The following is a 24646-nucleotide window of genomic DNA, read 5'->3' as shown; positions in this document are numbered from 1 at the left end:
TTTACTCACAGACATCTTCATTCAGAACTCCCTTGGAAATAGAAAATGAACTTCCACAACTCCCCCACTGTCACATATACAGAAATACATCCTTATGTGATTTAATCTTTGCTCTTTTGTTTACTGCTCAACAGAATTACAGTGATTTGACGGAGTCCTTATGCTCGGTAAAACATAGAGTGAATGAATGACCGTTTTTATTTTGGTCACAAAAACAAATCAAAATATTCTTAACAACAAAACAAAATAAAACACAACAAAACAAAGCAAAGAATAATAACCCAACCTATCCGAAAAGAAGCAGGACAAACCATAAGCTTATTTCCTCCTACCCTATCAGTCACTCAGTACCCCACTCCCATAGTTATTTATGTACATATTTACAAACAAAATACAAAATAAATAATATCAATAAACAAATATGTAGTAATCAGTGATAAACCCGTGTCAAAGCCCCTTCTCCTCCCTGTACCTCATGAAAACACCATGATTGTTCCATATCTGACCTACTGCATTGAAGTATGGGGAAATGCCTGCAAAACACATACTCAGTCAATTTTCATTTTGCAGAAAAGAGCCATAAGAATAATCAGTAGAAAACGGTACAGAGATCTAACAAATCCATTATTTCTTCAGTTAAGATTGTTGAAAATTCAAGAATTAGTAGATTATAGTATTCTGCAAATCATGGTGAAAGCTTACATAAATACGTTGCCAATTAACATCCAGAAAAGATCTGGAAAAAGAGAAAGCAAGTATAACTTAAAAGGAACAGAAATCTTTAAAAAAAAAAAAAAAAAAAACGAGGTTCAGGACTAGATTCATGTAACGTGTGTCTGTAAAAGGAATCAGTTTATGGAACAATCTGAACAAAGAAATCAAAGAATCCAAGTCAAACATCCCATTTCAAAGAATAATTAAAGCTAGTATGTTAAAGAAATATAATGAAAAATGTTAGTTATGTTTGATGTCATATCATTGTCATTTTTGTTGTTGTGAAAAGCATTAACTGAATTGTAACTTGAGAACCATAATGGTATGTGACTGTCTGTGTTGGCCTGCAGCTATTTTATTTTATTGTGTGTGTGTGTGTGTGTGTGTGTGTGTGTGTGTGTGTGTGTGTGTGTGTGTGTGTGTGTGTGTGTGTGTGTGTGTGTGTGTGTGTGTGTGTGTGTGTGTGTGTGTGTGTGTGTGTGTGTGTGTGTGTGTGTGTGTGTGTGTGTGTTTTTTTGTTTTTGTTTATGTTGTTTTTTTAGTATGTTTTTGTAAATTGAGTTCTGGGGATAAAGGGGCAGATAAAATAAGACTTGTCTTCTTTCTGCTCCCTTTCATTTTAGTTTGGAGGAGTTTGTATTTACATAAAAAAAAATTTACAAATGAATGAAATAAAGAATAAAATAAAAAAAAAACATATTTTTGTATTGCTTTTTTAAACTGCTTGGACATCGCTTGAGCCCCACCTACATATTATATATTAAATATATAAACATGTATGTCAGAGTACAATCTTTTAGTTCTATTGGATCTCAAATTTAATCCATTTCAGAAATCCAGTGTTTTTTTGGGGCAGATACCCTGTTTGGGCATTCTCTGACTCAGCTGTCAGAGAACACCTAAAAAGGCAGCCGTTTGAGAATCCAGATTCCCAGACACATTCTCAGTAGATCTAACGCTGGAACATCTGAGTTCTCACTTCATTTCCGTCTGCCTCTCAGCTGCCGTCATTAAACCCTGCTGGGTTTGCCACAGAGCTCTGATCAGCTGTGAACTGAAACACACACACAGAAGAGTCCAGATAGATGGCATTGCGGCATCAGGACTTCATGGTCTCTCACAGACTGTATGTTTTAAATTTATTTCCATTCTAGAACTTGCACGTATCTTTTAAGTTGAAGAGTTTTTATTTTGTTTGTTTATTTCCAGACTTATTAAAGCTGTTTGTACACAGATCAAGTGCCTGCTCTTCTTGTGCACTAATTTTCCCACTGGAGGTCACCAAAGCACTATGCTCCTATAATCCAATCATTTCCTTACTCAAAGATGAGTGCAGAGACTCTGTTTTTTTATTTTGTGTGAATGCAAAGCTCGGAGAATCTGAGGACACTGGTTGGCATTAACCAGCTTGGCTTTTTAAGCCCTATTATTTTGAGGTTTTCTGGGTTAGAGACGAGGGTGTTTGGTTGTTATCTTGCCAAGCAAAAGTTGAACCACAGCTGACCGAAGATTATTTTCTGTCTGCTTTGTTGTTTATGGTTTGCCAGTACTGTTGCTAGTAAGGCCTAAAGATATGTTACATCTAATTTCAAGTGTTTTGATATTGCCATTTCCTTTTTGCTCCTAGTGCAGTCATAACCATGTAATCATTTGTGAAGACCTGTATTTTTACTGTTACCCATCCCATTTTATTTGCTGTGTATTCTACTCTGTGGAGTGTATCAAACTGATAACACCGGGTATACTCATTTGAGTTTTGCTCAGAAGTAAAGTACAAAATGCACAGTACAGACAAAGAAGATCAACATTCACGTTCTGATTCCAGGGACATGTAATAAATGTGTCTGTCTGTAATTTAGTAGACAATATAGACCAGGCGCTGATGCATGATGTTCTTGACTTCTCTACCTGCCAAATTGTGCTGTTCGCATTTGAGAAATGGTGGTGTGTTCTAAAGCTCGATACCACAGCCAAGAAATTCAGTTTCCTGTTTGAGTAAAGGTCAGACTTGGAAGTGGTTTAATTTGATATTTCTCTTCCCTGGCCCTGCAGAGATTCATCACAACAAACCTTAAATTTGAGCAGTGGAAAGTTTTAAAAGGATGGAAAAATGAAAATGTTGCTGGCCTTTCATGCTTCCCTTCCCACATATCATATGGATTAATAGCTGTGGCAACTCATCATACTTGCTATTAGTAGCAACTTGCTGTGGCGGTCTGCTTACCTAATTTCTTTCAGTGTCAGATTTGGAGTGAGCCACTGTTGCAAGTCTGTTTGGGCAGAAGCCCGATTTTTGGTGGATAGAAGGATATCATCCAGAGCACATATGACTGGCAGCAACATGAGGCTCATGGAGATTTAGCTGTAGAGAATTAACAAGATGATCTAATGACTAATAACACACTAGGAAACCTTATAGTTTTATCAGATGACACTTTTTGAAAGTAGCTGCTTCTTGATTCCATTGATGTACATGACTGTATGTGTCCAGAATACACACACACACACACACACACACACACACACACACACACACACACACACACACACACACACATTTACCAGTTTGTTTTTAATTTATGGTTTCTACTTTTGTGCAACAGCTGATGTTGTTTTCAGCTGCAGTACACTGACTTTCCAAATGTTGAATGCTATTTATAGTGGATAAACATAGCAGCACCTTGAAGTGAAAACAGTACAGCAGTAAACCTCAAAACAGTCCACTGAATTTAGTCAGCAACTCTTTGGCATTGCATTGACAACAACTGAACATTGTAATTTAGCTAATAGTTGTGGACACAGTGTGGCTGCTATGTAGCTGGGAAAGCCATTTGCCTCATGTCAGCAGCTTAGTGTGTGACAGTGTTTAATGAATGGTTCACTGGGAAAGTTTGGCATGGTATTCCTTTAGGGTGCTTAAGTAAAACACTGGAACTGTCTGTAGATGATGAGGATATGCTGCTAATCCATAGCGTACAATCCAAGGCTGACCTGTGTAAAACATAAACCCTTCTTGACCCATTCCTGTAATATATTGTCACAACCTGCATGTTTGGCAGATTGGTGCTGTGTACATTAGCTCAGCGAGAGGACATGAGAGCGACTGGTCTCAGCAATTGCAGGCGAGCTCCTTTTTGATATTTATCAAAGACCACTTGTATTACTGCTGGAGGGAGTGGTGAATATGAATGTACCCCAATTACTCCAGTGCAGTCGTGCTAGATGAGCTCCACTCATCATCTCCTCCCACCTACACCAATACTTAAGCTTTCTGATTTTGCCTAAGCTCTTGCTGACTGTGGTTTCTTTGAGCCACTAGACAAAATGTTCATGTTGTGTGGCTGATCGTCAGCCTCTTTGAAACACATGAATGGGGATTTTGTTCTGAGAGCAGAAATAAGATTAAAGATTCTTTAAGCCCAGCGTCCTCATACAGTAATAAATAACGATAACCTTTTGGAGATGGGCACAAAAATTTGAGTGTTTCTTTTTAATGTCCAAGCAGTCTGTCCTTAGCAATGCTGATACTGTGCTTAGTTTGATCACTTTGATCATTACTGTGAGAAATGGCAAGCTGTCACACTAATGTTCTTCGATAGCTAGAGAAAGAATAGTGTTTCATACCACATAAGTAACAGATTACTCTTTAGCACTATCAGCCTCCTTTCACTCTCTCTAAATGTAAACATCTAACCCACAGGAGTTGTTGTTCTTAATTGGTAGGTTGAACATAGTCAAAAACACTGTTACCACTGTGTGTATGGCTGCGCCCTTTATCAACTTTCTCTTTTAACTTACAGATTCTGTCTTGAATTAAGCAGTTAATTTAAACACAAGACACATGTGCTCCAAACAATAAAGATGCACACTCAGTGAAGGCCCTAGCATCCCTGACCCATCACTATACACACCAGTGAGCAGTGATTCCTAACACATCTCAGGGGATGATCAGGTAGAAACCTCCCTTCAACAGTGTTTTGCCTATTTAGTCCCACAACATCTCCAGGAGGCTAGGATGAACTCTGGAATCTCAGATTCACCACCCCTAGTGGCAGTTCACGCTGCTCCTACACAATCCAAACAGCATTGCCACGTTCAACTGACCCAGGCCCGTTTAGGAGATGCTTCAGGTAGTGACCAGTGCCGATGCTACCAGTTAGCTAGTGCAAGATGCTGAATACCGAGTGCCGACTGCTAAAAATTGACAAACTATACATATGGACTCTACAAAACTGCTAGCTGCAGGACTACTACAATGTCCAAAGCAAACTTACCAGTGACAAAGAAACTATACAAGCGAGCTCACCAAACTTGCTAGTGCTACATGCTAATGCTACCTGCTAACTGCTAAAATACTTCACTGCTTCAGCCAAGCTCACCACAGTTTGCCATGCAGTATATTCTCATGCACATATTCTTCTGGTCCAACTAATATTCCCAAACCTTATCCTTGATTTATTACCAATCAGAGGCTTGCTGGTGCAGTGGTTAGCGTTGTCACACCACAGCAAGAATGTTCTGGGTTGGAACTTGCAGAATATGGGGAATATCTGTGTGGAGTCTGCATGTTCTCCCTGTCCCTGTGCTGGCTTTTTTCCTGGATTCTGGGCTTCTTTCCATAGCCCAAGGACATGCATGGTGGGTTAATTGATGATTCTAAATTGTGAGTGTGAGTCTGCCTGGTTGTCTGTCTCCTTGTGTTAGCCTAGTGATGGACTGGCGATCTGTCCAGGAGGGATAGGGTCCAGCCATCCATGACCCCTCCAGGATACAGTGGGCATAGCTAATGGATGGGTGAATGGATGATTGACAACACACTGTCAAGTTTACATTCACTGTCCTTGTCAGAAAGAATGGAACCTTTCTACACGTGGGCATTGCTTGAAATTTGAGTAAACGTTGCATACATTGCTGATACAGTCATTGGTTGTTATGCCACCTCTTTTTCCTTAGTGGCATAAAAACTGCTGGCTTGTTCCTTTTTTTTAACCTTTCCTTTCCTTCTTCCCATCTTCCTTACCAAACTATTGGTGCTGATACAGATACAAGCTTCAATGTTAAAATTCAGTTCAGTCCCTAGTAGGAGCAGCTTGTCGAGCTTAGATAGATATTCCTGATACCACTGTTCAGAAAATGCAAATTTTCTGCTTTCAGATGACTATCCTTCCCACACAGATGTGACTTTTGGCCTTTTACTTACTGCCATTGCATTGTAACTCATCAGTTCTCTTAGAAATGATTCTGTTAGTAGCAAGTTGTGTTTGATTATTTCATTGTGCCTGAAACCAGCTCTATTTGCTCTATTTAGGAATATTTAAAACTTTCTTGGTGTGGAGACTGAGGTGATCTCTGGCTGCAGGTTCCAGCTCATGAGAGCTTTAGTTGAAACAAGAATGTTGTAGTTTATTAATAACCTACTAAGATCTTGTTGCTCAAGCATTGAAAGTTGAAGTCTCGACAGTGCCATAGGATGTTGTTACGGCCTCTAGTGGCCGTGTGTCTGGATGACTTGTGGAGAGGGATATTGATTACACCTGGTTGAAGGCTGAGCTCCAGATTACACCTGGCACTCATGAGGAGTGATTAGCCTGGAGCTCCAGACCTCCTCCCAGCCCTGGTCCTCCCTGCCTCCCGACATGTTGGATTGGTCCACCACCGTAACTCCTCCTCCCTGAAGACCCCAGCAGGCACCACACACGAGCATATATCTGCAACCAAACCTCAGTTGGGGTGGCTGGTATTTGTGATGAGTTTGTCCTGATGCCTCTTTGTATTTGGTTTGTATTCTGATGTGGTCACTGAGGGTTGACTACAGACGTTTTAGAGCTTCTGTTGACGGCTGCTAATTTGGTGTGGAACCTCCAGTCTCAGTGAGACAGTGGCTCCAGTTAGCATTTCGCTAACTTCAGGACGAAGCTATTTGGTCATTTGAGTCTTTGTGTTTTGTGTATTAAATGTGTGTGATATGAGGCACCGATTTTATTCAGTTAGTTTTGTGCACTGTTTTTATTAGTTTCTGTTATTTGTGGTGGGTGTTGCTTCTGTGTTTTAAGTGTGGCTAGGGAGTATAGATGTTTTGTTTGTGTTTAGCTAGATTTAGATACTGTGTTAGCCTTCCTTTGGTTTTATTTTGTTCTTTGATTTGACAACACCCACCAGTATTGTTTTCTTTGTTTGATCTGTTTCAGTTAAATTTTCTACTGAGCAATAAATACCTTTACCTGAACAAATAACATCTGGTTATTTGGTATATCCAGCCGACCCTAGAGGTTGGATCGTAACAACGTATGAATTTAAAATCAAGCTAAATTAGGAATACATGAGGTATGCTCTTATGTTGTGAGCAGTCACACCTGTCTTTTCCTCAGTAACAGCAGCAGTTGCCTGCTTGCCAGCTCGCACATGCATGTTTTTCATTGTCATGTTTATATCACATCTCTTTAGCGTGCTTAAAAATATGTTTATCTGTTAAAAGGACATTCACTCTGATTCATCAGTTCATCATTTCTTGTCTGTGTTTTTTTTCCCTGTCTTCTATAGAATGAAAAAGGGCAGTGTCCAGCAGACGTGGTGCCTGACCCCCTCGACATGCCCTTGGAGATGGCAGATGCAGCTGCCATGGCTAAAGAGCTCCGGACTTTGCTGAGACAGGCTTTACCCAGACCCAGCTCCCCTCTGCCCCTGACTCTGCAGGCCCAGTCCCTTCCTGGTCTCTCTGATAAAGCCAGGATACAGCTAGCCACCATGGGAATTCGGCTGGGTGACCGTGTGGTGATAGCCAGACAGAAGGTGTGTTGCATGTCGCTAAGAAAGTGCAGGAGCAGTGATCTTCACTATTCTTTCAGATGTAGCATTTTCAGCCTTTTATAGAGCTGTGCCAAGATGTTTCTGGGAAAATGAAACTTTGTCCCCTGTCATATCTAAAAGTCATACAGTGGAAGGAAGTATTGCAACCCTCTAATTAGGACTCAATAATTAGCTGACTTCAGATGAGCAAACATTTAGAAAGACACTGTGCCCTAGCAGCAGGCAGTCGGGCTGTAATACGGGAATATATAACTAACTTTGAGTTAAGGGTTAAATTCAGCCAACTCAGATGGGCCAAGCTTTACAGCTCCAGACAAAACAAATGCCACCACATCCTTTTCCTATAATGTAAAACACATTAAGTCACTAATGAGACAATTAGCTGATATACCAGTAAATGAATTTGGATGCTTTCTGTATAATTGTTGTGGTTGCAATGATGCAATTTCCATTTGGTTTTGTTTCTGACTATGCTACTTTCAAAATAGTTATGGTGCGCCCCAAAAGATGCTGTGCTCTGTAAATGGTACAGTAATTGCGATCTGTTGCTGTTAATGATAGGCTCAAAGTTGTTGTCATTTTTTGCACATTTGGGAAGAAATTCTGAGAAAATAAGATGCCATAATACACAAATGAAAATGAAAGAGTACAAACATATTCATGGCATTTGATTGCCTGCTGAAAAATAACATTTTGAATATGCCAACTGTGTGATATTTGTAGTGTTCCTCCCACTTACTACCAGCAAAACAATCTATCTGCAGAGTCCAACAGGAAGAACTGGATATGCAGTATTTTGTATTTTCTTCTACCACATGTTCACACAGCATAAAAGTAGCAGGAAAAATAGGCTTTATCTTCTGATAATCCAAATTAAGACAGCTAACAATCAGTGTCCAGCAGTTATTCTTGCATTAGGCCAGTGTTTCTCAAATAGTGGGGGGTGCCAAGCCCTTGACAAGGGGGGCGCGAACAACTGGGAGGAAAAGGTCCGTCTACGTGGAACTAATTAGCTCAACTACTGTTTTAATGCCGGCGTGTTTTTCGCGGCGCACAAACTGTGCTGGTCGTTGTGCTGTACAGGCTCCTGAAAACGTGAGAACGCATCGTTAATGTGCAATTGGAACACCGGCATACTTGATCAGGTCACCACCTCGGCTCATCTACTCTAATTATTTTTACCAGGGGTGTCAAACACGCTGACCAAAAACGGCCGCCAGATGATCCATTTCGGCCCACGGGGGCGAAATGCAAAGGGTAAAAAATTACAGGGAATCACAGAGAAGGCAGTAAATTTGTAAAACTGTAAATTTTAATAATTTCTAGACTTTGACAAGTTGTTTTGAGCATAAAGTCAAATACTACATCGCTCAGTTCCAGACAGCTGTGACTGAATGTTTTGTGCCTTTGTAGACACTGTGATCTGTAAGCTGTAATGTGTAAATAATAAACTGAGGCATAATACTGTTGAAATTGAGCTTGTTTTTATAAAGAAATTTCAGGGTGTTTATAATGTTTTGTAAAAAGATAATTCATTAAATGTGAACATTTTCAGAATGTAGCTTTTTGAACTAAAACAAAGGGAAAAATTTGGAGTTGTGGGGATTTATAGGTTATTATGCTGTGATTTTACTGGTGGGGCCCACTTGAGCCCAAATTGAGCTGTATGTGGCCCCCTGGACTAAAATGATTTTGACACCCCTGATCTTTACTGTGGAAAAACAACAAAATGGAATCAGATAAAATAACACAGCCATCTATATTCACATTTCAATCTAAAAACAGTTTATGCATGCACGCACGCACGCACGCACATGCACACACGCACGCACATGCACGCACGCAGATCTTTGTCCTCCAAAGGGGGGCCTGAGAAGAATTTTGAGAACCACTGCATTAGGCTGACAACAGCCTCACACAAACCTTTCCTGTAACTGTCCAAAAAGTGATACGACTGAGCAGCCTTGGTGGAGTACTGCACTCTCTGAGTGCTTTTCTTCACTTTTGTTGCCCTGAGTTTCTGTTTTAGGACCTGGATTTTCAGTACAGGCTTTCTAAATTTTCACAGGAGGAAAATGCTCTGCTTGTCAACCCAAAAATAGTGCAGTTATTGAAAGGTGATACAATTTGGAATCTTTTGATATTGCACAGGGTTATACTCACTTCTGTTGTATACTGCATTTCACCCTTACTTATTAACAAGTGCAGAACATAAAATCAGTCAAGCAATAATAACAGATAACAATAAAAGGCATTTCTTTTAGTCAGCTTAGATCAGAGCCATACAGTGGTGCAGTGGTTTATCCTAACCAAAGACAAAGGCTTTGGTTCTATTTTCTACAATTATTACAACCATCAACCAAGAAAATATCATTTCCAGTTGCTAAGCAACACCCTTTTGGCATCCTTCCAACAGTCAGTTTTTTTTTCTGGCATATCATCAACATCTATCTGGGCATGTTCAAGTTCAGCTAACTCCAGTTAATCTACTGTTAAATGTCTGGGACCAATTCTGAAAGTTCTAAAAATGATCACGCTCATCCCCTGGGCCTGTGGATCATAAACACTCACTATTGTTTGACTCTCACACAATTAATTTTGTGCAAAGCTGGCATGGCTGAGTCTTTTATAGTAGTGAAAATGTGTAATGAGCACAAATAAGAAATTCTAACCTGTATTTAGTATTCTTTATTGCAAACTGTTTACTCTTTTGGCCACAAGTTATCCTTTAACTGGTCTACATATTTTTGTGAGCCTGATTAAAGGGGTCAGTTTGGCTTTTGCTGCTGGTAGAGGACAATTTATTCAGCAACGTTTTTTTTGTTTGTTTTGGGTTTTTTTTTTTTTTTTTTTGCCAAATTGCTACTTCAAATAAATTCTTCCATATTTTTGATCACCCTGACCACCCAACTTTACTGTGGTGGTGCAAGGCACGTGTAATCATTTTGACAGGAAACACATTTTAGAAGTGGAATTTTAGCCCCATAGGTTGAGTAAAATTCACTTTTCACACTATGTTCATGGCACAGTTGAGCTTTGACAGTTTGTTACATGGTGCTTCTTCTCCCAAATTGAGCAAGAACTCCAGAAACTTGTACTTTTTATTTGTACTTTATGTTTGAATTGTGTGTGCCTTCAGTCATAAGACTGCAACACAGACACACTCCATCCTGAACTGAATCTACTGTACTGTGACCTAACAAAGCAGGTAAAAGAGACATCCAGTACTGTGCTGTCGACAAAATATTGTCAGACTCTTTTATGGCAGTCAAAGGTACTTCAATATCACTAATACTGAGAAATGTCTTTTTTCATTTTTCCTCTCCAGAGACAAATCTATGGCAGTTATAGCTCTGTTTTGTACTTTTGGTAGTAGCACCGGTTGTCACATAATGGTACATTTGCTGAAAGTCTTTGTTCCCATTCTGAGAGTGTAGTGTGCATGGTACCTACCAGAATAATAAAGAATAACAAATAATGATAGAGATTTGAATCCTTAGTGGTGGGATACTCTTTTTCTATAGTAGTCACAGTCTATTTGTGCTTGAAGACATGAACTTGTATTTTACATTGTGGTTCATTATTTCAAAGTCTCAAGGTGAAATTGTATTTAGTTACTTCTTGCCATCTATTACACTATATTCATGCATTCTTTATAATAGTACCCCAGTGCTTGGTTGAAAGTAGTGAAATTTACACAGCTGTTTTGCAGTGACATCTTTACCCTTTATGCAATTTGTAGAGTTCATTTGAACAGTGTGTTTATTTATACAGCTCAGCATTAAAACTTAGAAATTTGTCTCAAGGGGCTTACAATCTGGATTACAGCGTACAATACCCTGTATCTTTAGACTTTCCCAAATCCCCTTAATGAGGGACAAAATATGAGTGTGCTCTTATTCCCTCAGCCTTAATGCAAGACAAATTTTGTACAGTTACAATGGTACTGAAAAACACTGTTTTGTTTTTCTGGACTCCTAAAATATCAAAAGAGCTTTGTAATTATTTTAAAATAACCCCCCTTTTGTGACAAACTGGTTCTGAAAATTGAACTTATTAGATCATGGGTTTCTGCTCTTCAGGCTTAAGAGTTTTTCCATTTGAATGGAGCCTTTAAATGGTGCAATAAAAGAGATAATATGGTAAAAAGATGGGTGTTATTAACATTTTAATGCTTTTAAAGGAAAATCAAATTTTAAAATAATTCACAAACCAGCTTTTCAGGTGGGTCTTTCCTGGCTGAGAGATGTCTGAATTTGATCCATCTATCTGTCAAGGTAAACACTGGCTTTAAGGACTTTTAGATTTACTGTGCAAATGTGTAGCTTGGAGACAAATCAAACTCAGAGTGTGGGACGACGGTTAACTGATAACACAAATGATGTTGCTGGTCTTAGTACAAAGTAGTAGAGATAGTGTGTTTCTAGTTCTGCTTCAGTGTACTGGTAAGCCTTGCACAGTGGTTCATTGTGAAGGAATGCTTCATAGGGGAAAAGAATTAATAGCAACAAGCACGCATACAATGGTGGAAAAATGTTTTATGACACCCTTAAAATTTTAGACAATCTCAGATATTCCAATGAAATATTTGTGGAAAAATCTTTTTGTGTTTCAAACGGTGTGGCTGCATTAGACAGACACAGACAAATACAAATGATATTTTGTTTATTGTTTACAAGAAAAACTAACAAAACTAAATGCTTGACAGTTTCAATATGTCAGTTCTCAACATTGTCGGCATCAAAGTCAACAAATAACAGAACGTGTTCAAAACTGAACAAAAAATAAATAAACCATCACATCATCAAATGAATATTCAGTAGTCCTGCCATTAGCAGCAGTAGAGCTCTAATCCTGGCTGGATGTTCCCCACAAGTCTTTCACACTGTTGAGGGAACATCTGGTCCCACTCTTCTTGAATTACTGCTTTTAATTCTTCTGAATTCTTTGGTTTACTCTTTGACACAGACCTTTTGATAATCCACCACAGATTCTCAATGGGGCTCATGTCTGGGCATTGATCTGGCCACTCTAAGACCTGGATACTGAGCTCCTGCAGCCAAGTTCTTCTGGTCCTGAATGTGTTCAAGAAGCATTATCTGGTAGAAACATCCAGTTTGACCTCCACAGAACAGAGCACGTGTAGAAAGGAGCATGTGGGTTTGGAGAATGGTAGAATACTTGACAGAGTTCAATGTGTCATCACAGACAGCGAGATGACCAACACCAGCAGCACTCATGAATCCACAAACCATGATACTGCCTCCACCATGCTTGGCAGTAGGTACTGTACATGTAGGAGATAATGCTTCTCCTGGCCTTCTGCGTACCCTCACATTAGCAGGAGGAAGATAAAGCTGGAAACTGGACTCATCTGACCACAGAATCTTCTTCCCGTTCCTTACTGTCCAGCTCTTGTGTGCTTGGGCCCAACGACGCTGGGACTTGCCGAATTGATATTGCAACAACACATCATCAGTAGGCTAAAACTAACCTGTCTCACAACAGTTTAAACCCAGCTCACGCTCCCTATTTGTGGGTGAACAATCCAACACTTGGTGAATTCTGCTTCACAATGATAGGAAGAGCCAGCATTGAAGGATCAAAAAGCGACATCACCATGAACGCTTGGCTGCCACAAGCCAGTTATCCCTGTGGTAACTTTTCTGACGCCTCCTGTTTAAAACCCAAAAAGGCCTTCTTGACAGCCTTGTAGGACCTTAAGCCACGATCTAAAAGTCGACCCCGTATAGTGTGGGTGGAACACTAGACACCAGGTTGGTTTGACCACTGCCGCTGAAGCTCCTGTGATGTCCTTTGGTGGTTTTCCTGCACATACAGATCAGGATGCAGTCATTTCTTGCTGAAGAAACCCTTGGATGCCCAGATCTTGGTTTGTCTTCCAAGCTGTTGGTTCGTCTGTATTTCTGCAGCGTGTATCCAACTGCTGAAGGACTGCATCTGCACTTCCTGGCTGTCTGGCAGTAAATGTATCCTTGGTTGAGAATCTGTATCTTCAGGTGTGTTTCCTGCATTAGGTTCCTTGCTTTAGCCATTTTTGTCCCTGTGCTGGCTTTATATAGACATGAAGCACAGCAACAAAAATTGTGTGTGTTTGTAAAAAGCACAACCTTCATTAGTAGATCACTGGTACCAAAATGACCCAATACTCAAAAATTCGTATCCATTTTTATGGAACGAATGAATTTTAAGTTTTTAATGGCTTTTTCCTAGGAATTGTTTCGTATTTTGGCTGTGACTGAACTAAAGGAAATTGCATTTGAAGACCTAAGAGTGATTCTTAATGCAATATTTCACAAGTGCATGGGGAATCCGAACACTTTTTTTACACCACTGTATGTACACATCTGCCTTTCATATTGAAAATAAGTAGCATTATAAAGAAGCAGAGTGTGCTATAAAACACAGCTGTCTGATGACTGTTATATTTTCATTTTCATCTTCTCTCTAAATACCATATTCATGAGTCTCAGGTGCATGAAAATGTAATGACATGTCCATCTGCACCTAATATATGGCAATACTTGTCCACCATTTCTTAATGGATATACAGTCATCGTTTGTGTACGCATCTGACAAAAAAAACAAAAAAACACACTGACCACAATCAGAAGGCCCTTGTCATGCAATTGGGGCCCTTAAAATCCTCCCTACACAGAAACAATTGTTTCGTGTGATTGCAGTCTACAGTGTGTGCTGCATTCTGACTTTGCTTGGAGGCCATACCAGGCCAGCCTATGTCTCTGTTTGCTTAGACCAGTGTTTCTCAAATAGTGGGGCGCGCCCCCCTGGGGGGGCACAGAGGCATGTCAGGGGGGGTGCGGGCGACTGGGAGGAAAAGGTCCTTCAACGCGGAACTAATTAGCTGAACTATTGTTTTAACGTCGGCCTGTTTTTCGCGGCGTACAACAATACTGAAATTGTGCTGGCCCATAGACTGTATATGCAATAGATATAAAAAAAAATATATTATTAATAATAATGATCTTCTATATATATCTATGGTATATGCACTGGCCGTTCAGACTCCGAAGTACAGACTCCCGAGAACGGGAGAACGTATCGTTAATGTGCAGTCGGAACACCAGCGTACTTGATCACGTCACATACTCGGCTCATCTGCTCCGATTATTTTTTACCAGCAATGTCAAACATACGGCCTGTGGGCCAAAACCAGCCCACCAGACGGTCCATTTCGGCCCGCAGGACGACTTTACAAATGATAAAAATCACAACATTAACTGTAAATTGTAAATTTGTAAAACTGTAAATTTAAAATAATTTCTAGAACTTGACAAGTTGTTCTGATCATGAAGTAAAATACTAGATTGTTCAGTTCCAGATACCTGTGACTGAATGTTTTGTGTTTTTGTAGATAAACTGTTATCTGGCAGTTACAATGCATGTGTAAATGATGAACTGAGGCATAACAGGCTACTGTTGAAATTGAACTTGTTTTCCTTAAGAAATTTCAGGTTCATAATATTTTGTAAAAAGATAGTTCATTAAATGTGAACATTTTCAGGATGTACTTTTTTTTTTACTAAAACAAAGGGGAAAGTTGGAGTTGTGGTTATTTATAGGTTATTATGCTGTGATTTTACTGGTGGGGCCCACTGGAGATCAGATTGGATTTATGTGGTCCCTGGACTAAAATGAGTTTGACACCCCTGAGAAAAACAACAAAATGGAATCAGATAAAATAACACAGCCCTGCATATTCATGTTTTCACAGTTTATATATATATATATATATATATATATATATATATATATATATATATATATATATATATATATATATATATATATATATATATATATATATATATATATATATATATATATATACGCACAAAGTTATTGGGGGGGGCACGAAAGTTTTTTGTCCTCTGAAGGGGGGCCCGACAGAAAAAAATTTGAGAATCACTGGCTTAGACCTAAACTGAGACATGGGGTGGCATAAGGAAATACTAATTCCAACCCCAGCCATGCATTTTCTCGAGAAGAATGAGTCATTAATCGTATTTTGTGCCACACTGAGAGGAGAATCGCTGTGTGTCAGGTTGTAGAGCTTGGCTAATCAAAATTTGTATCTTCCTTCCACTTCCTAGCTCATTTTCAGGCTTTGTTTTATTTTTCTCTACTGCTACTTTAATGGATGTACTTATTAAAGACTTATAGATAGACTTATTAAAATGTTGCTGAATTTCTGATTGAGGTTCTGCTCTTGACACTGTATGACATGAAGATGAAGTTACTTCACACAGTGCTTGGTATGCTGACCAGTTCTCTTGAATGCATGTCTAGTTTTTGTATTTTGACTTTCTGTGGTGCATAAATGTGTATCTGCAGGTGGGAACCCTGCGATTCTGTGGCAGTACTGAGTTCTCTGGAGGACTTTGGGCTGGAGTGGAGCTGGACAAACCAGAAGGAAAGAATGATGGCTCGGTAGCAGGGGTTCAATATTTCACCTGTCGAATCACACATGGTAAGTCATGCCATAGTGCTTAACCCTCGTGTCGTCCTGTAGGTCAAATTGACCCGTTTTAAAGTTTGAAATTGTGGAAAAAATAAATATTTTCACAGTAAAACTTCTGATATCCACATTTTCAACATTTGTGGGAAATTTTTGAACATTTTTTGGTGGAAAAAAGAGGCTAAAAAATGTTTATTAAGAACATTCACAAAAAAATCAACCAAAATCAAGCGAATTTCGCTGGATTTTTGTTGATTCTTTTTGTGAATGTTCTTAAGAAAATATTAGAAGTTTAACTGATATGTGTAGTCACTTTAGATATTTTTAGGATTTTTTTGGAAGATTTTTACTCATTTTTTGAAAATATAAGAATTTTCTAGCAAAATTTGGGGGATTTTTTTTTTTAAATAAAATTTTTAAGCGAAACTTTTAAGGAATTATTGGAATTTTCTTCCTAAAAGTTTTGCAAATTTTCCGAAATTTGGGGATTTTTTTTATTGAATATTTGGATTTTTTTCAGACAAGAAAACAGTATTTTTTGGTGCCTGTAAATGAAGACAACGGGAGGGTTAAAGAGCAAACGCACTGCCTAAACCCCCACCTGTTCCATAGGATAACGTTATTTCTTTTACACCGACAAATCAAAGATAAGATGGTTTTACCTTAGCTGACATGTTTCAACAGCATCTGCAGTCTTCTTCAGAGCATCATCTGACGTGTGCTGACGTGTTCTTTTTATCAGGTGACCGGTCTGACAGATCTGTCAGAATCTGTCAGACCGGCCACGCCCCCCACCGTCCGGTGGTCCCTGGAGGATGGAGTCCCAGGTATTAGAGGGTGTAGGCCCCCTCGTCCCGGTTCATGGAGCAGCTCGCCCGCTTCCCGATCTCGATGGCCTCCTTGATCCATCGTTTGTTTGTTGGTTTCCGATGTTAACATCGGAGACCATCGGTATCTGTACATAACGTACACATGCATAACACACGCCTGTGCCCAGCACAAGGTCATTTTGTTTGTGGGTACATCTATATTAAATGACTACATTTTATGTTGCTGTGATTTCTGATCATCAATAGCTAATAAACAAATGCTGCATTTCTGATAATGCCATATGAGGGATTGAACAGCCTTGGTGGAATACTGCACTCTAAATGCTTTTCTAGTTGATTCATTGATTGTTAATATTACTGTGATCTAGTATGTGTTAGAAGTAGGTAGACTGTGTGCTGGATGATGACGATGGTGGGGAAAAGCATAGGAAAGTACCCTCAGACATTTTTTAATTAGAATTATTTCCAGTATATTACATTAGACTGTTATTTCTCCACCAAGGAATGCAGCAGAGTTATGTGACGATCGGCATACGCGAATCTTTCCGTCTATGCACCACATTACTCAACAACAGACTAATGAATTTGGATGAAATTTTCAGGGAAGGTCAGAAATGACACAATAACCACTTGCTTAGGTTTTGGCAGTGATGCGGCTTATAGTCCAGATCCACGGATTTGTTAAAGATTTCTGTATCATTGTGGCACACTGTCACTGTAACTATGACTACAAGTGAACACAGCATCAGCTGCCACGAATTGTTTTAAGATTTTATTGGTCGGAAATCATACGACTGAGCAGCCTTGGCGGAGTACTGTGCTCAGTGCTTTTCTTGTTTAAAAACTCTCATTGATTGAAGGACTTAATGGTCCAGTCCCTTTTTCAGTGATACTTTATCTAACCCCAGAACATTACCTTTGCCCTTTCAGTCAGTAATTTTATGTGTTTCCTGAAATGTGTGTTATACTGTTTTGTTTTTTTTTTTTTTTTAATAATTTTCTTTAGCATTTCTGTATGTCTTGGTGTCACCTATAGTCTCCTGACTTCTGTGAACATAACAGATTTTTCGGATGTTTTTTTGTAGGCATTTTTGCTCCCCTGTCCAAGATAAGCAAACCTTCAGAAAGGCTTAAAACCAGCACCACAAAGACGTCTACACCCATCCGCCCCCCTCGTCGCATTGACTTGTCCCGGATCACTTCCAAGATTAACACAGGTAAAGAACAAGTGGTTCCTGTCCTACTGCTTAGTCAGAACATGTATTTAATGTGTGGGTATTCTGTCAAGTCCTACAAAGCATTCATATGATACATCTGACAAACACTTTAACAGCTGTCTGTTCAGAGAGCTATGGCTAGTTGAACACTGGACCATCTGGCTCTGCTCTCATAACTGAAGCTGTGCTGCTGTCCTGTCACGTTCACTGAACATTGTCACAAGGTGAGGCTCAAAAGTATTTGGGAGAATAGCTTGCAAAAATTTACCGTGATAAGAAGACTTAAATTTATCAATTCACAACAAACTGCACAGACAGTGAATATAAATGGGCACTAAGGTGTAGAAGTATGAACGTTTGTGAATGCAGAAGAAAAAGACATCACAGATAATCTCATGTCCAATCCCCTGGAGCAGTCCAGGGATACTTTATATAAACCACATGTCATATAAAAAAAAATCAAGAGAACCATACGAGCCTTACAAAGACCAAGCAGCAGAATGACAACTCTAGTTCCATTAATGGCTTTCTAATATTGTTTGAAGAAGTGTTGAAGTGCACTCACTTGAGGGCATTTAGGAGACACAGGGAGCTTAGAGTGCTAGTATCAATAGAAGCAGAGGCCTGTGCTTGTCCATATTTTTTAATAAAAAAATAGCATCCCCCTACCCATTCTCCACTAACTGGATTACATCACATAAAGTGTGATATTCTGATGACCAGCTACTCCATCTCTCTCTGTCTGTTATGCAACTAATATTATTATTGTGCACAGTAAAATAGTATGCTTTATGTTTAACATAACATGTTTAAAATTTCTACAGTAGGGCTACTAACACATACTCTGAATGACTCTAAATATTTATTGGCTTATTTTGTAGTATGGAGGATCTAGAGTGAAACAAACTCCGACAAAAGTAACTAGAAAAGCACTCGTAGAGCGCAGTCCTCCGCCAAGGCTGCTCATTCCTTGTATGATTTCTGACGGCTAAGTCCCAATAAGTCCGCAGCGGCCTATTTGTAGTAGGATCACAATCATGTGATCGTCAGCAGGCAGTTGACGTAGTGTTCGCTTGTTGTCATAGTTACAGTGACGCCTTGCTGTTATCAACGATAGAGAAATCTTTTGTGGATCCAGACTATAAGCTGCATCACTGCAAAAATCTAATCACTTGTCCTTGTGTCATTTCTGACCTTCCCTGAAAATTTCTTCTAAATCCAATAATCTGTTTTTGAGTAATGTTGCTAACAGACGGACAGACAAACAAATGCCGATTGTCACATAAGTGTTTCTTGGTGGAGTAATAAAAATTTTCTTTATACAGCTCTTTTCAAGCTTTAGCACAAGGTATTTTTCGCTCCTGTAGAACCTACAATGTCTGGGAACATGAGAAGTAATTTCACACATATAGAAAAGTAAAATATAGATCAAAAAGCTAAATGCTCATAAAACCTCTCGAATTCAGGAAATAACCACGTATGTAAACAAAATCAACAAATATTAATGATAATAATGGCAAATAATTTAATATAAAACACATAGAGTACTGACAAAAGAACAAACTCATAATTTAAGAGATAAGTGTTGAATATAGTTAAACAGGAATGATATTTACTAAGACAAGCTGAAGTAACCTTTGCAATGAAAACAAAGTAAAGTAAATAAAAGACCATAAGGTTGAAAATCAAATCTAGAAGTGTTTCGTAAATGGAGACGGGAGACATTGTTGGGTATAGGCCAACTTGTAAAAAGGATGGCCTTTACCCAACAATGTCTTTGTTAGGTAACTTTAAGCTGCAGAGGAGTTTCCTGATGTCAAGCTGAACAGTCAGCTGGTTTTCAGTCTGGTCAGTGAACAGCTTAAGGTGATGTTAGGGGCCTGACATAGGCGGTAGTGGGTTAAAAGTTAAAAGCATGCGTGACTTCTTCTCTGTCATTAAAACTGAAACTTATCTTAGAGATGTTTCCTAGTTTGGGTGGTATTTCTGGTGAACGGATAAGTGGCCATTCCAAGGTTCTTTACCACAGACCTGACATTGGTACCAAATGAACCAAAGGACAGCTGTATCTGCAGTTTGATGTTCTAGGCAAAAGATCAAAACCTAAAACCTATTAAAGTGAAAGAAGTTAGCTGCAATCCAGTTCTTGACACTGGATAAACAAGAGTGTGGTGTGGGTAGATTGTTCAGTTGATGTGGTTTATCACATGTGGTTTAACACTTTTGAAACAGCGTAACAAGATGTTGTGTTGCTGAATGATGTGTGCAAGAGCTGGTATGTACAGAGAGAAGAAATTTGCAGCATGAATAGATACCCAGAAAAGAGGCACTCCAGTAATTCCTGCCAGTTTCCATAGTCTTTTAATCACATTTTTATGCTCCGTAGTGTCAAAGACTGCACTTAGGTTTACCAGCACTAAGACAGAGCAGTATTCAGATCCTGCAGCCAGTAATAAGTCAGTTGTCACATCAGGGAGACCCGTTTCTGTAGTGTGTAACTTTGAAAAAAACACCCTGGACTCTTTCTAATGCATTTTACAACGTATTATAACTTGGAAATAGGCCTACAGTTTTGCACTTTAACCAGATCTGGTTTTGGCTCTCTCTGAGCACATTCCGTCTTAAAGGTAAGAAACTGAGGAGGGTCTTCAAACGTTACAAGCCAGTCCCCTAAACATCACCAAAGGTAATTTGTACTCTGATTGTTTAAACTTAATATGCTTTTGGTGCCCAGTTGATGGTAAGGGGCTATCTCTGCTTGTATAACTTAAATATCCTAGAACCTTTGATTATTACATTGCCAAAGTTGTTGTTTCCAGTACTATAGATCTCACAAATAACAACATCACATATGCAATACCTGTGTATGTTTAGTGTATAATCATTGCTGCTGTAATAATGGTATTTTTTGTGGGAACACAGTTATTCTAGATCCTAAAATGGATGCCCATACTGACTGTTTTCATTCTGTCACAGCAGGCTTTTAGCCTACTATGGAGTGAGGTCATTCCAGTGTTCAGATGAATCCATCAGGTGGAGTCGTGACTCCAGCTTTTGTGCTAAAAAGAGGCTTTCTAAAATTTCCTATCTTGTATGAGCTATGTCACTGCATAGCAGAATTTATTGCACCTGTACTTTCATATTAATCTTTCTTGAATACTTTGAAAATTGTATTCTGAACCAGTGCCAACAGACAATGAATAAATTAGACTGCTGACAAGACCTTGCTCTCTCAGTCCTTGGATGCCCACATCTTCAGCTCCTGACTAATGATAGCTACAGTCCAGTCACCTCAGAACACTTTACAAACCTTGTCTTGGTATGCTTTTTGTGATTCTTGCCACTTTTATCTTTATTGTGGTGGTGATATATTCAAAGGTTTTGAAGGCCAAACGATCTGGGCGTTACTGGAATAGTGGACCTGAGGAAGTCCTGTGGAATTCAGTGATTGATAGTCCAATTAAGCAGGGTTTAATAACTAGGGCATAGACAGGCTGAATAACTTGGCAGCCATTCATCATAAGGTGTGTGTGCGTTTATGTGTGGTGTGCAATGCATGTGAGGGCATGTGTGTCTGCATTTCTATACAGTCCAAGAACTAGACAAATTTATGACCAAACACCTTTTCAGGGCTTTTGTGAGCCTTGGACAGCTCAGACTCCGAGACAGCTGTGTTTTACTGTCCCATTGGATCAGCAGTGCAGACAGTTTGCTTGTGTTTATCTATAGATTTGATGGGTCATTGTGGAACTGTCTCGTCTCACTAACCAGGAGAGCCAGAGACAGCAGAATGCCAGGCTGGCCCCTATTAGTGTGTGTCAACTGTAACTCCGGCCTCAAAGGACGGGGGGAACAGACAGCCTCACAAAGCACCACTGCTTGATTCATGAAGCCTCAGTGTTTGCCACAGTCTGCCACTTGAACTGAACGTCAGTCTGTGGAAAGGATAGATAGAGCCAGGAGGTCCCTGCAAGCTAAAGGTCAAGTGACAAGAAATGTTTGGTATTCTACGGTAGAATTTAGTCTCCTCTTTGGAGTTCAAAGGAAAGAGACAACTCCGGCTCTGAGGAGAGCGTTTCCCAGCTCCCTCTAAATGTGAACAGAAACGGCAATCAATAAATACCAGGAGGGTTTGAGATTTTTCTAACACCTTTTCAAAGAGCAATATAATATTTAAACTTAACAGACCTATTAATGACTTGAGAGTGGTTTTAGACAGTTTTTCTGGCAGATTAATGTATGTATTGAATCCTCATTTTTTAATCTTTTCCGTAAATCTGCGTAGATATATGGATGTTAATTTTAATACATATTGAAAAACTGACTCTAAAAGGCTTTTGTCAGTTTAATGGTAGATTTAATATAAGTCATAAACGATATATATATTTTGAAATGATCAAGTTTTGTCGCTATAAACTAGTTAAAGAACACAGTTATGTTCACTTTTGCAAGAAGTGTTATTTGTCATCGAGTGCAGTTTGAGTCGGTACCAAGATTCCTTTTGAAGTACTTTTGTGTTCTCTGTCGCTTGGGCTTTTGTGTGCATGTAACTGCTTGTCTCAGCATATTTAAATGTTTTCATTGTGTTTCAGTAATTCTTGTTTCACTGCTTCTCGACAATGTCATGCTTTCCTTTATTTGCATTTCTCCTGCTCTTGTGTTTTATCTTTTTAGTGTAGCTTTTTTGTCCTTGCCTTTAGCTCTGCCACGCACGCCACACTGTGCGTCTTCTTAATTTCCTCATTTGCAATTCTCTTTGTTTCTCCTGACTTGATGGACATCAACTGTCTTTCCACATAATGGATTGACATGTGGATAAGTTTATTTACTTATTTTTGCTTTAGATGGCTACTTTACATGCAGACCACTCCATCTATGTTCACATTATTTTCACGTCCATGTGCAGCGTAAGCTTTTTATTTGATAATCAGAACGCTCAGGCCATTCTTAAACAAATGCAGCATGGTACCAACAGACATTATACTGACAGACTAATAGATTCAGCTAATTTAACTGTTCAAATGACATAATCTTAATACAATTTTCTAGTTGTCAACATGACTTTTATTTATCAGTCTTATAATCTGATGAGTATTGCTGTGTGTGTTAAACAGACGTTACTGTCTCTCTTTTGTGTGTGTGTGTGTGTGTGTGTGTGTGTGTGTGTGTGTGTGTGTGTGTTTGTGTGTTTGTGTGTTTGTGTGTATGTGTGTTGAAAGGTTTATCTCTCTCTGTTAAAAAAACACCTGATAATCAAAAATACCCTCCTGGTCCCAATCAAGAAACAGAGGGAGACACCTCAGTCATGAAGACAGGTACTGCATTAGTAGCTGAGCTGGTTTTGACAGTCTTTGTATCAGAGAATGTGCTGTGGGAATGTGTTTGCACTATTTAGTCTAATCTGTGGTTGTTCATTTACACTATGATAATTATTTCAATCCTGGCCGCTCACTTGTGTCTAATTAGTGCACCTTAATACTTGAATCCAACATCTGTAGGCAATTCAACAGTAACAGCAATGCCTTTTCAAACAAAAAAGTTCAGTACAGTTTTTCATAAATCATACGGATACTTTGATAAATTGCTGTTGATCCTACATTAGACATGCATTTGTTTGAGGCGTAATTGGATGGTAAAAACAGATTAGACTGAGGAATGTCTTTTCAGTGGTTACAAAATATTAAACAGAATTCCATATAAAGGCAGGTGACAAACTAGGTGCCTCCAAAATGATTTTAGTGCACCTTGGCATTGATTCTACAAGCCTCTGGAAGTCTACTGAGGGAATGAGACACTATTCTGCAAAACATTTTCCCCCATTTGGTGCTTTAAAGTTGGCACTAACTCTTCAGCCCTAAATTTTCCATAAATATTCCATTGGGTTGAAATCTGGTGACTGTAAAGGCCACAGCATATGAGTCACATATTTATATTGAACTATTCTATGACCCCTCATGCTCTATAGATGGGACATCCTGGAAGAGACCACTCCCATTATGACAGAAATGTTTCATTACAGGATAAAGGTGACAACTCAGAACAATTATGTACTGATTTACAGTCACCCCTCTCTCTCAGGGGACAAGTGGATCTAAACCATACAAGCAAAATTCCCCCTACAACATAGCAGACCCATTGGATCCAGTCACTGTAGGGGTCAAGGGTTCAGATTTTACTTTTAATTTGTCACCTGTCTGTAGTTTCCTACATTTGCAAGTACAGCCATTGTGGATGAAACCCAGACCCCTCTAATCCAGATAGAAAAGACAGAATCAGCAGCCTCAACTGTTATTTCTACCCATTGCCGTCCACTGTTAGGAGCCCATTAGCCAAGGCTTACAACTGAAAACAACTTTTGGCAAAGGCTGAGAACTTTCTTGCCCATCACTATCTGCGTTTCAATTTGTTTGTTGCTGAATCTTCCCTTTTTCTTAAAGCACTTTGGCGCAGATTTAATCAATTAGCCTCCAAGAGTTGGGCACTTAATGAACTTATAGCCTGTGAAGGTCTGTGAAAGTGAAAAGCTTAATGAGGTCCGCCATTCAAATAGCTTCTTAAGAGTGAAACTGGGCATCCTC

At 39.2% G+C, this 24646-nt stretch overlaps 1 protein-coding gene across 4 annotated transcripts in view; it reads left to right on the top strand.

Annotated features, from left to right (window-relative positions):
- The window catches only part of zgc:103755 (CAP-Gly domain-containing linker protein 4), a 59410-nt gene that overhangs the window by 17861 nt on the left and 16903 nt on the right, over positions 1-24646 (top strand). For 2 of the 4 annotated variants that reach the window (XM_055006048.1, XM_055006047.1), the window contains exons 7-10: positions 7255-7503; positions 15898-16033; positions 17937-18068; positions 23288-23383. In XM_055006048.1, the coding sequence (XP_054862023.1) occupies positions 7255-7503; positions 15898-16033; positions 17937-18068; positions 23288-23383 (613 nt within the window). The remainder of the gene's footprint in view (positions 1-7254; positions 7504-15897; positions 16034-17936; positions 18069-23287; positions 23384-24646) is intronic. The other 2 variants (XM_055006049.1, XM_055006050.1) reach the window with 2 other exon arrangements.

Source organism: Amphiprion ocellaris, chromosome 20 (genome assembly GCF_022539595.1).
Source record: "Amphiprion ocellaris isolate individual 3 ecotype Okinawa chromosome 20, ASM2253959v1, whole genome shotgun sequence".
In the NCBI taxonomy this organism is placed as follows: domain Eukaryota; kingdom Metazoa; phylum Chordata; class Actinopteri; family Pomacentridae; genus Amphiprion; species Amphiprion ocellaris.
The sequence above is the reverse complement of the archived record's forward strand: the minus strand, read 5'-3'. Positions and strand labels throughout refer to the sequence as shown.